A 13,063-nucleotide genomic window follows, 5' to 3' on the forward strand; every position below is an offset into this window, starting at 1 on the left:
TATCACAACATCATTTAATAAACTAAAACAAATATTATTGCAACGAGTGACATGAACCATAAAAGCTCAGTAAATACACAAGAAACATTCAAGGTTGTAAATAATTGCCCTTCATAAGATTGTTTTCCATAATTTTTTTTAAAAATTGAAGTATTTTGTTCATTAAAGTAAATTGAGTCAATTTTATCCTAATAAGTCTTCAGTTACCTTTGTATAAACATTTTCTCAATTTTGTTTTAAAAGACTAAGACATCTGTTTCAATGTTACTGCCAATTAATTATGTAGATACTAAATCAATTCATGAATTTCAACATGCTTTGGCTTTAAAACCTCAAATTTAGTACAAGGCATCTCTTTTGAATAGAACACTTTATACATAAAGCAAATTAATCTACAATTGGCAGATATATAAAACTTAGCATCTTCGCAGATGGGAATTCTGCCGACAGAAAACATTTGTTCATCAAATACATTTATTAGATAGCGGAGTTAAGATTTTCACAATGGAATGTCAGTATATTGGGCTATATGAAACCCTTTAGCTAAACAAAGCTAGGTCATCTGACCTTAGGGTACTATCAGTGCACATGTCCCAAATGGTAATATGGAATTATATGATGATAAAATGAGAAGCAGTTCCATTGCAGAGGAGAATAATAATGATGGGTTAAGTTACCCTTGAAATATACATTGGAATTGGGAGGATTGCCAATTTTTAGAACATTCATAGGTGACAGTGCTTCCAGGTTGGAATAATACCAGAGAAAGCAGGTGGCTGACAAAAATGAAAACATTCTCGGGGTATAATTTGCATTTTAAAAATATATTACCTGCCATTATTCATAGCTTATTTTAAACTGCACAGCATACCCTTTCTTTCTTTAATAGACCATACAAATATACTCAACTCTTCAAAAGAGCAGACAAAATGTTTATGTACGCCCCATCATATCCACCAAAATTTTAAAAGTACTTTAGATCCAATAAAGCTACCTTTGAAGTGTAGTTACTTAGCTAGGTGAAGTCACAACTGCCATTTGCACTCTGCCAAATGTGATATCAAGTGGCTGACAGTGAAACGTGTTCACTGATGGCAAGGACATGGAAAGACCTCCAAGCTCCTCTTTAAACACTACAAAGAAATTTTTTGTCAGTCCAAACAGGCACACAGAGGTTTGGTTTAACACATCCATAAGATGACATCTCAAATAATTCAAAATTTAGCCAGTACTAACATAGTGACATCTTCAATTAGGGCCTCACAGAACTGAACTGAGTTCAAAACACAACCTTCCAAGTTGACCTGGAGGATAAAGTATTACCAACTAAAACAACTAGAAATATGTAAACATATAAAATTTCAATGATAAAATATTGAATTTTTAAGAATAAGATAAGTTGCTAAGATGGGAAAGCAATTCTACAAACAAATTTTCTTATGCTTAATAAATGATCAATACTGCACATGTATAAAATATATTCTACCCTTTAATTTGTTACCATGGCTACTGCATAAATACCTGTACCATTAAGGCTGCTGTTCATCTTGGCATAGGTGCTGCGAACCACCTGCTCATACATTTGAGATCCCATTGTTTTCACACTCTCTCTGATCATGATGCCTTGGGCTTGCATCATAAATAGATATGTGTTTACTGGAAAACAAAAATGCACAAACATGCTCAGTTTAGCAAAACTGCATTATGTGGAATTGCTGTTTAATTGAACTACAGGTGCCACATCTGGAAATAAATTGAGTATCTCATTAAAATTGAAAGAAGTACAAACATCAGTCTTAATGATACAGATCCAAAAATGAGGCACCCAATAGGGTGCAAACTTGAGTTTCTGACTTTGCACATTAGTGTGACTGAAATCAGAAATGCAAACAAGTACTGTAGGGATTGAATTATGTGGTTTTTCTAACAAAAGCCATAATACAGCAAGCACTCAATAACAGTAAAATTCAAAACGGTGATAAATGGTTGAACTCTTAAAAGGTCAAGGAAGCAGCAAGACACTAGCAGTATACTGCCTTAGGTGAAGATGATCCACTCTAGGTCAACCTCTGTGAATAAAGTGTAGCTTTCAGCCATGCCTTCTGTACAAAGTCAAGATAAAACAGCCACACTTTTTAAAATGTAACTACACAGATTGTTAACAATATGTATTTATGCTCTATCTCAAAACAGGAATGCTCTACAATTCATCAACAAGGCTTGTAGAAAGTGATTTATGAAAACCCAATGTGAAACACAAAGGTAAAACTTGGATGAAAAAGCTGGGAAGAGAAATTGTCTATCTTTCTAAATCTTGAATTTAGATATTATTACACACCTCTGGAGCAGTTGGTACTTGAACCCAAGCCTCCACAGCCCATAGGCAGGGATACTACCACTGCACCGCAAGTCGGCCTCTACAATTAGATTAGATTAGATTACTTATAGTGTGGAAACAGGCCCTTCGGCCCAACAAGTCCACACCGCCCTGCCGAAGCACAACCCACCCATACCCTGACACATCTACCCCTTACCTAACACTATGGGCAATTTAGCATGGCCAATTCACCTGACCTGCACATCTTTGGACTGTGGGAGGAAACCGGAACACCCGGAGGAAACCCACGCAGACACGGGGAGAATTTGCAAACTTCACACAGATAATCGCCTGAGGTGGGAATTGAACCCGGGCATCTGGTGCTGTGAGGCAGCAGTGCTAACCACTGTGCCATCGTGCCGCCCACTATATGGTAGCAATGTTGTTTTGAACAAGGAATCTTCTGCGTGAGGCAAATGTGATAACCACTACACCACAGAATCACCATTTTCTATTTAACATTTTTTTTCTAATCAACCTGCTCAGAGATGTTATTACATATTCTAGAGCAGGTGGGATCTGAACCCAGGCACCACAAGAGCCCTTCCAAGTTTATCATAATATCCTTAGCCCAACCATCTTCAACTGCTTCACCAATGGTCTCTTCTCCAACACCGAAATGGAGCTGTTGGGTGATGACTGCTCATCGATAACATTTGCATTTCTTCAAATACTTAAGCAGCCTGTGACCAGATGCATGATGATCTGGCAATATCTTGCCTATGATTGATTGATAACAAACAAGTAATGTTTGCCCCTCAAAAGTCCCAGACAATGATCAACTCTAATGGCATGGAATCTAACTATCTCCCCCTGACCTCAGCAGCATTATCATCACTGAATCCTCTACAATCAATAATTTCTGGTTATCATTCACCAAAAATTAAATTAGATATCAACAGCAGGTCAGAAGCTGTTAGAGGGTCAGTACGGAGGGAATGCCGTAATGTTGGAGGGTCAGAAGTTGGGAACTTCGATTTTTAACTCACCTCTTAACTTCCTAGTATCTGCCTACCGTTAGTCCAGACAGTAATGGAATACTTCTCACTTGTCTTGATGTTTCAGCTCCAGCAATAATTTAAAGTTGACATCATCCAAAACAAGCAGTCCATTTGCTTGACACACCATTCATTACCACCACCACAAAAGCAAGTATGTCATACCTAGAAGACTCACTGCAGTAATTCACCAAACACAGAAATTCTATTAGCTAGAAGGATAAGGGCATCTCCCACAGCTACCCTCCATGCCACTCACCACCCTAACTTGGAACTATATTTCTGTCCTGTCAGTGTCACGAGGCTCAAAACTTGCAATTCTTATTTTAACTGCATGTGGGTGTTACTACATCACGTGGATTAGAGGGTGAAGCAAGCAAATCTTCACCACATTCTCAAAGTTGATGGAGTGATTGACAAATCCTCAAGGCCAAAATAAAAAAGAAATAAAAAGTTACTCATATCACCATTAAAGACTTCTATAACCTGACTGAACAATGGTTAATGCTTAGAGCAGCAATGAGGGTGTGGAAGAGGGGATGTTTTCAGTGACTGTAATGGTTGCTGACTCAGTGTAGGCAGATGCAGAGGCACAGTGTAGCCTGTAACAGGGTACAGTGACAAATTGCAACTTCAGGATTTGTATCAACTTGTGCCTGTGCTACACCCTGGAGTTGTGAAATTTCAGAGAACTAATGACTGCAAACACCAATTGTAACCACTTCACTGTCAAAAATCCAGGTCCTTGCATTCTCCAATATTTCTGACAATTCTTCACCTTCTATAATCCAAGGCATACAGTTCTCTTGTATCCCGTATATTGGATTAGTGACACGCAATTTCCTAGGTGGACAATCACGCTCGTTAGCATGGGATTGCCAATGACAATGCGCTGCATTGAATTCAATGCAATTCTGTCATTAAACTAAGATCCTACCTTGCTTCTCTAGCTCAGTTCAGCGTTTGTTTAAAACTCACTGAGCTATTGGGAAGACTGAGCTGAAGCAGAATGTGCCATAATCAGACTCTCCAAATATGATGAAAGTACTTTTATCTAAATACCTCATTATTTAAACACATGCTTACCAGGAGCTTTCTACCTTGGGTAAATATTACCAGACCCACAGGGATTTTCTATTTGTGTTCACCAACTCGAAAATTTGTGACCAATACCTTTTAATGGGTGGGAGCCTTTTGAACGGTCAATGCTGTAGAGGAATGCTGTGGTACTGGTGCTCGAAAGTCACTTGTATCATTTGCAAGTCTCACCAACATGCTTCAAATCTTTCTATCATGGTTTGAAAGTCTCCAAGTGGAGTAACCAAAGATTAAAAAAAGCTGAGTTGTTTAAAATTTTTAAGACAAACACAACCAAGTTAGGATGGCTAACTAAGTGACCAGAGTATAATTAAAATAAAAATAGAATTTTAATGCATATAAATTTATAAAATCCAATTATATCTTGTGGAGTCTTCTGTACTGTAATATAATGCGTAGATAATAATATTTACTTCTTAAAGAAAAACATGTCAGTAATGCTTAAAGACAAATTGCTAGAACTACTCAGCAGGTCTCACATTTGTTAGAAGAGAAAGAGATGAAATTATTTCAGGTCTGTGCTCTTTGGTTAGAATTGACAAAAGGTTACTATCTTTAAACATTAATTTTGTTTGCTGCCTCAAATGAGCCAGACCTGCTAAGTATTTCCAGCATTTTCTCTTTTTATTTCAAGTTTTCCAGGATATCCATTAATAAGTTTTTGTCTTCATGATTGTATTTGATTTAACGTAGCTAGAACGTTTGTTAACAAAAACAGGGTGAAAAAGCAACCTTATCGATCATTGGCCTTAAAGTCCCTTGGTTATGCAGTTATCTCTAAATCAACCCCTCCCCTTGAACTGTATTAGCAAATATTCGGTTGTATCAGACCATTACAAATTCTAAAAAAAAAGGATTCAAACCAGAAGACCACCTTGCATCAAACTAGGCTGGGAAACCTAGATCAAAACGATAATGCTTTGAACCATTTCCATGAAATGCAAACTTATTGAAATATTACCAATTGCTGCAATGACAATGCACTCAACCCCATTACTGTACAAACTTCAGTACTTTATGAGCAACCTTTTTTGCTAAGTCTCATGAATTTCCATTAAATTATCTAGCTGGTTTTCATGTCATGTGATTCCTTATTTCTATTCAAATAGCATCCTTGATCCATTCAATAGAATCAATGCATGATCTTGTTTACACAAGTTTGACAACAAGACGACTGTACTGATAAAAATTTCAAAATTCTGTACTATTGAAAGCTAGATTCATGGAAAAAAAGAATCATTATTCACCATTGCCTGACAAACTAAACTGAGAATTCAACACAGTATTTAGTACGGTTTCAAAAATCACTATTGAAGTGCAAAATGTATCAAAATTGCCAAAGTGAAACAATTCATGGAATGCTGGCATTGCATGTTAATGCCTGACAGAGTATGTTAGTTTAATTAGCTCGATTAATGCTCTCGGCTGAGTCTGCTGCCTGTAAACCTAGACCACCATTGTTATTATTTGCTATAAAATGAAGGACATCCCATGTTTTGGCAGAAGCCATTAACAATGGCTTATAGGTAATTAAATGGTTTTATGAGGTACCGTAATTTTTTGATTATGGGGAAACATTGCTGCCAATTTTGACATGCCTACGAGCAGCGTAAGGAATTTTTGCACGACATTTCCCATTTTATTTAAATTGCAAAGCTACTACAAAAGACAATTTAATTTTCCCTTTCACACTTTCTCTAATTCTGCTGAAAATGTGTGCACTCCAAGAAACTCATTACACTCATACCACATCACACCTGACACTGATTTCAGTGAGCACTGTTTAAATCTGTGATGCTCGACACCAAGTGCTGGCAGTGTATGTGAGTTGAGAAGATGGGAAGTCCCACACATAATTTGCAAATTTCAGTCGGTAACTTAGAAAGCCAATCCTCAAAACAGAATTACGAATCAGCAATTGAGCTTTAGTCTTAGAACATAGAAAAATACAGCGCAGAACAGGCCCTTTGGCCCTCGATGTTGCGCCGATCCAAGCCCACCTAACCTATACTCGCCCACTATCCTCCATATGCCTATCCAATGCCCGCTTAAATGCCTATAAAGAGGAAGAGTTCACCACTGCTACTGGCAGGGCATTCCATGAACTCACGACTCACTAGTAAAGAACCTACCCCTAACATCTGTCCTATACCTACCACCCCTTAATTTAAAGCTATGCCCCCTCGTAATAGCTGACTCCATACGTGGAAAAAGGTTCTCATGGTCAACCCTATCTAAACCCCTAATCATCTTGTACACCTCTATCAAGTCACCCCTAAACCTTCTTTTCTCCAATGAAAACAGCCCCAAGTGCCTCAGCCTTTCCTCATACGATCTTCCTACCATACCAGGCAACATCCTGGTAAACCACCTCTGCACCCGTTCCAGTACCTCCACATCCTTCCTATAGTATGGCGACCAAAACGCACACAATACTTCAGATGCGGCCGCACCAGAGTCTTATACAACTGCAACATGATCTCAGGACTCCGGAACTCAATTCCTCTACCAATAAAAGCCAGTACGCCATATGCCTTCCTCACCGCACTATTTACCTGGGTGGCAACTTTCAGAGATCTTGATTAGTCACAGACAAAAGATTTGAGTCTTGACAAGTAAGAAATTTCCAAGTCATTACTAGACTGTGAACTTTAAAATTATTTAAGCCCCTAAAATGTTAACAAGACAGTATGTCCTTTTAATTGCTCATAGGTAAGATACTAATGACACTGATTATATCCAACCAGTTAGTACCTGCAAGTTTCTCAGCATTGTTCAACATTAGATGTGATTTTGTGATGGGACAACATTTGCTAGATGATCCAGAGTGTGCAAAGAATTATTCTGACAACCAATTTAGGGTTGTCATTTAAAAACTTAGTCATAGACATGTACAGCGCGAAACAGAACCTTCGGTCAGACCCGTCCATGCTGACCAGATATCCCAAGCCAATTTAGTCCCACCTGCCAGCACCTGGCCCATATCCCTTTAAACCCTTCCTATTCATATACCCATCTAAATGCCTTTTCAATTTATTGTACTAACCTCCACCTCTTCCACTGGCAGCTCATTTCATACACGTACCACCCTCTGCAAGAATAGGTTGCCCCTTAGGTCTCTTTTATATCTTTCCCCTCTCACTCTAAACCTATACCCTCTGGTTCTGGACACCCCCACCCCAAGGAAGAGACTTTGTCTATTTATCCTATCCATGCCCCTCATAATTTTGTAAACCACTAGAAGGTCACCCCTCAGCCTTGAACGCTCCAGGGAAAAATGGCCTCAGCCTATTCAACCTCCCCCTTATAGATCAAATCCTCCAACCCTGGCAACATCCTTGTAATTCTTTTCTGAACTCTTTCAAGTTTTACAACATCTTTCTGATAGGAAGGAGACCAGAATTGCATGCAATATTCCAAAAGTGGCCAAACCAATATCCTATATAGTTGCAACATGACCTCCCAACTCCTGTACTTAATGCTCTGACCAATAAAGGAAAGCATACCAAATGCCTTCTTCACTATCCCATCTACCTGCGACTCCACTTTCAAGGAGCTATGAACCTGCACTCCAAGGTCTCTTAGTTCAGCAACACTCCCTAGGACCTTACCATTAAATGTAAACGTCCTGCTAAGATTTGCTTTCCCAAAATGCAACACCTCACATTTATCGGAATTAAATTGCCACTTCTCAGCCCATTCGCCCTGCTGTAATCTGAGGTAACCTTTTTCGCTGTCCACTACACCTCCAATTTTAGTGTCATCTACAAACTTACTAACTATACCTCTTATGCTCACATCCAAATCATTTATACAAATGATGAAAAGTAGTGGACCCTGCACTGATCCTTCTGGCACTCCACTGGTCACAGGCCTCCAGTCTGAAAAACAACTATCCACCACCACCCTCTGTCTTCTACCTTTGAGCCAGTTCTGTATCCAAATGGCTAGTTCTCCCTGTATTCTATGGGATCTAATCTTGCTAACCAGTCTCCCATGGGGTACCTTGTCAAATGCCTTACTGAAGTCCATAGAGATCACATCTACCGCTCTGCCCTCATCAATCTTCTTTGTTACTTCAAAAAACTCGATCATGTTTGTGAGACATGATTTCCCATGCACAAAGCCACGTTGACTATCCCTAATCAGTCCTTGCCTTTCCAAATACATGTACATCCTCAGGATTCCCTCCAACAACTTACCCACTACCACTGGTCTATAGTCTCCTGGCTTGTTATTACCACCTTTCTTAAACAGTGGCACCATGTTAGCCAACCTCCAGTCTTCCGGCACCTCACCTGTGACTATCAATGATATAAATATCTTAGCAAGGGGCCCAGCAGTCAGTGTAGAATGTTGATATATTTCCAAGTCAGGATTGTAAGTGACTTGGAGGGAAACTCGAAGGCAGTGGTGTTTCCATATATCTGCTAGCCTTGTTCTTCTAGATGGAAGCGGTTGTGGGTTTGGAAGGTGCTGTTTGAGGATCTTTGGTGAATTGCTGCAGTGCATTTTGTTATTAGTACACAGGTGCATAACGTCAGTGCTAGAAAGAGTGGATGCGGTACCAATCAAGCAAGCTACTTTATCCTGGATAGTGTCAAGCTTCTGGAGTGTTGTTGGAGCTGCAGTTATCCAGGCAAGTGGGAAGTATTCCATCACACTCCTGACTTGTGCCTTGCACACAGTGGCCAGGTTTTGGGGAGTCAGGAAGTGAGTTACTCACCATAGTATTCCTAGCCTGTGACCTGCTCTTATTGACACTATGTTTATATGGTGAGTGCAGTGGAATTTCTGATCACTGATAACTTCCAGGTGTTGACAGTGGGCAATTCAGTGATGGTAACACCATTGAATGCCAAGAGGGGCTCGTAGATTGTCTCTTATTGGTAGTGGTCAGAGTCTGGCATTTGTGTGGCGCAAATGTTACTTGCCACTTCGTCAGACAAAGCCTGGATGTTGTCCAGAACTGGTTGCATTTCGACACAGATTGCTTCAATGTCTGAGGAATTGCAAATGGTGCTGAACATTGTGCAATCATTGGTGAACATCTCCTCTTCTGACCTCATAATGGAGAGAAAGTGATTGATGAAATAGCTGAAAATGGTTGAGCCTAGAATACTGCCCTGAGGAATTCCTGCAGATGCCCTGGAGCTGGGATGACTGACCTCCAGCAACCAAGACTATCTTCCTATGTGGCAGGTATGACTAATTATTGGAGAGGTTGCCCCAGTACCCATTGATTCCAGTTTTGCTAGGGCTCCTTGATGCTACACTCTGTCAAATGAAGCCTTAATGTCAAAGGGCTGTCACTCTCACTTCACCGTTGTGGAACATGTTTGAACCGAGGTTTTAATGAGGTCAGGAGCAGAGTGGCCCTGATGAAACCAAAACTGGGCATCACTGAGAAAGTTATGACTGAGATGGTGCTACTTGATAGCACTGTTGATGATACTTTCCATCACTTACTGATTATCGAGAGTAGACTGATGGGGCAGTAATTGGATAGGTTTGTCGTACTTTTTATGTACATGGCATATTTGTGCCACTTTCCACATTGTCAGGTAGATACTAGTGTTCTAACTGGACTGAAACAGCTTGGCTTGGGGAGCGGCAAGTTCTGGAACACAAGCCTTCAGTACTATTGCTAGAATGTTGTCAGGGCCACTATCCTTTTCAGTATCCAGTGACTCCAATTGTTTCGTATCATCACTTGGAGTGAATTAAATTGGCTGTAGACTGGCATCTGTAATGCTGGGGACCACTGCAGGAGGCAGAGATGGATCATTCACTCGGCACTTCACTGAAGATTGCTGCGAACCTTTCAGCCTAATCCTTTTATACCAATGTGCTGGGCTCTTCCATTATTGTGGGTGGGGATACTTGTGGAGCTTCCCCCTCCAGTGAGTTTAATCATCCGGATGTGGCAGACTGCAGAGCTTAGATCAGATCTATAGTTTGTGGGATTGCTTAGCTCTATCACTTGTGGCTTATGCTGTTTGGCATACAAAAATAGCCTTGTTTGGTGGTTTCACCAGATTGACACCTCATCGTCAGGTTTGCCTGGTGCTGTTCCTGCCATGCCCGCCTGCACTCTCCACTGAACCAGGGTTGATTCCCTGGCTTGATGGTAATGATTGAGTGGTGGATATGCCAGGCCATGAAGTTACAGATTGTGCAGGAGTACAATTCTGCAGCTGTCAATGGCCTCCAGTGCCTCATGGATGTCCAGTCTTGAGTTGCTAGATCTGTTCTGGTCTGGTCTGTCCCATTTGCATAGTGATCGGTTATTTTCAATGTGAAGGCAGGATTTTGTCTCCACAAAGTGTAGTGGTCACTCTTACCAATAACTTCACACTTTAATATACAAACATCTCTACTTTGCAGACAGAAAAAAATATTTATACACACTATACTTAATCCATTTGAACAAAACAGGAGGCACAATTTTCTGGTTCATTCCTCAGAGCAATGCCTTGACCAGTGTAAACCAGTCAGCTTTCACGTTAAACCAAGCTCGGTAGTTAACTGTCAGTCTGTTTCATCTAACTGGTGCAGGCTCCATGGCAGTGCTTCCACCATCAATTTACTTGCAAACTACTCAGCATATTCTTCTCATACAGTACTAATATGTTGTTCCTCTTTTTGTTGCTAATTTTGTAAACCCTCCTAGTGGTAAGTGCAAAATGAAAAGCTGTAATGAAATGTGACTTGATTCAGCAGTACTCAAGTTGTATACAGTCAAACTGGTATAGTTAGATTGAAAATTGCTGCACAAACTGTTGTATTATGTACACGTTTATAATTGGGTCTGACTCACTGGAATGTTAATCAGCTCATATTCACATGAAATTGGAGAAGGACAGATGCTGACATGCATTAGTTATAATTTCTCCTGCCCCCGGGAGGGATAATTGTCATCTGCAAGGGTCATGTCACTGCCATCATTTGGCTGAATTTATAAAAAAGGAACTATCCAAATAAAAGTGACTGGCAATGCTGAACCCAGATACCTTGCTTGCGCGGATTCAATTTGTAACTGTCAGTTTTTCGACAATAATGTGTCAGAATAAATAACCAAGTTAGATGCCATTTTTAAATTGTCATTTTCATTCAGTATAGGTGTGGTAGATTTTCTGTTGAGGAACAGGCCTAAAAATAAAAATCTAGTGTTCCATGAATTATTGTAACAAGAAAGCAATCAAATAAGACCGCAAGAAAATAGGAACAAGAGTTCACCATTAAGCCTGGTCCACAATGCAGTAGGATCATGGATGATTCTTCATATCTACTTTGCTGCAATCAGGTTATTCTCCATATGGTTTCCCTATAAGCCTTGATTATCCTACTGATCAAAAATCTGTTTCAGCCTTAAATATACACAAGAACTCTGCTCCCACAGCATTTATGGCAAGCAGTTGCAATAACTCTCAACGCTGCAAGAGATGAGATTCCTCCTCATCTCAATCCTAAATTAACAGCTTTAATTCTGAGAATATACCCGCTGGTCCCAGACTCTCCAGGAGGGAACACATTGGCCTGACTCCTTGAGCAGTTGCAGCAATGGGCTGCGCACAAAGATGCCTCTGATCTGAATCTACTGCTAAATTACTTCTGAGAAGTTCCAATCCTGGTGTGAGAAAGATTCACAGGGCTGCATCAGTGGAAAAGGACAGGTCATCTTTATTGGCACCAGCTGATGTTTTCTGCAAATTTAAAAAGCTCCAGTCTTTTAACCAACATGAAAGATAGATTGAGTGGAGCGGGTGGATTTCTAGTCAGCAGGGGTTAATTTGTTCAGATTGGAGTGTTAGGTATATGGTGAGATATTCAATGTGAAATGGTGTTGCTGGGTAGGTGTGGTTGGCGAAATCTCAGTTGATAATTTGGTGGTCATAGAGAGGGGAGGGTATTCTGCTGGGAATTAGGTCAGGATGTAATCTGCACTTTGTAATCTGTCAGTGCTGCAAGAATTTTTAAAATCAAATATTGTAAAACTAACATTATTCAAAATAAGCCTTACTTAGATTTTGCAACTGTAACAAAATAAACGTTTTCACTGGGTTTTGGCAGATTTTTGCAAGTCCAGTATTTCCATCTAAAGGGTATCTGCAAACTGAGAGCAGCAATGTATCTCCCTGACCAAATTATGTACATTAGTAAGGATACATTAAAAATTCAAATGTCAAACTTTCTGCACAGAAAGTTGAAGACACAATTGATAGGAGTCAAAGCTACTGAATCTCAACTAATCTGCAAAAGTAAGGATCATGAATCTAACTGCTTAACTACCAAAGTCGTTGTTGTCGTCACTTGTAACCTTCACTGCAACAGCCACAAAGTTCAACCAGCCGTTCTTCACAAATGATTCATACTTTTCTTTCTAAAAAAAAAAAGGAAATTATATCTTTTTGGCCTTACTTACTTCTAAATTGGTGTGCATGTGCGCCAGTATTTGTTTTCCACATTTAATAATTAATAAACTCTTTGTTAACTCAATCAAGCCAGTTAAAATAAATCCTTTTAAATCATACGTTCATTTCAGTAAGGGAGAAGGGTGTCCACAATGGAACGGACTTTTTAAAAATAT

At 39.7% G+C, this 13,063-nt stretch overlaps 1 protein-coding gene across 3 annotated transcripts in view; it reads right to left on the minus strand.

The window, feature by feature from the left end:
- LOC122560075 (beta-1,4-galactosyltransferase 5-like) overlaps nt 1-13,063 on the minus strand; it is a 113,092-nt gene that overhangs the window by 49,406 nt on the left and 50,623 nt on the right. For 2 of the 3 annotated variants that reach the window (XM_087994924.1, XM_043710287.2), the window contains one exon: nt 1,522-1,656. In XM_087994924.1, the coding sequence (XP_087851050.1) occupies nt 1,522-1,656 (135 nt within the window). The remainder of the gene's footprint in view (nt 1-1,521; nt 1,657-13,063) is intronic. The other variant, XM_087994925.1, reaches the window with a different exon arrangement.

This window comes from Chiloscyllium plagiosum, unplaced genomic scaffold, assembly GCF_037043375.1.
Source record: "Chiloscyllium plagiosum isolate Xiang-an unplaced genomic scaffold, Cpla_swu_hap1 HiC_scaffold_15, whole genome shotgun sequence".
NCBI classification, from domain to species: domain Eukaryota; kingdom Metazoa; phylum Chordata; class Chondrichthyes; order Orectolobiformes; family Hemiscylliidae; genus Chiloscyllium; species Chiloscyllium plagiosum.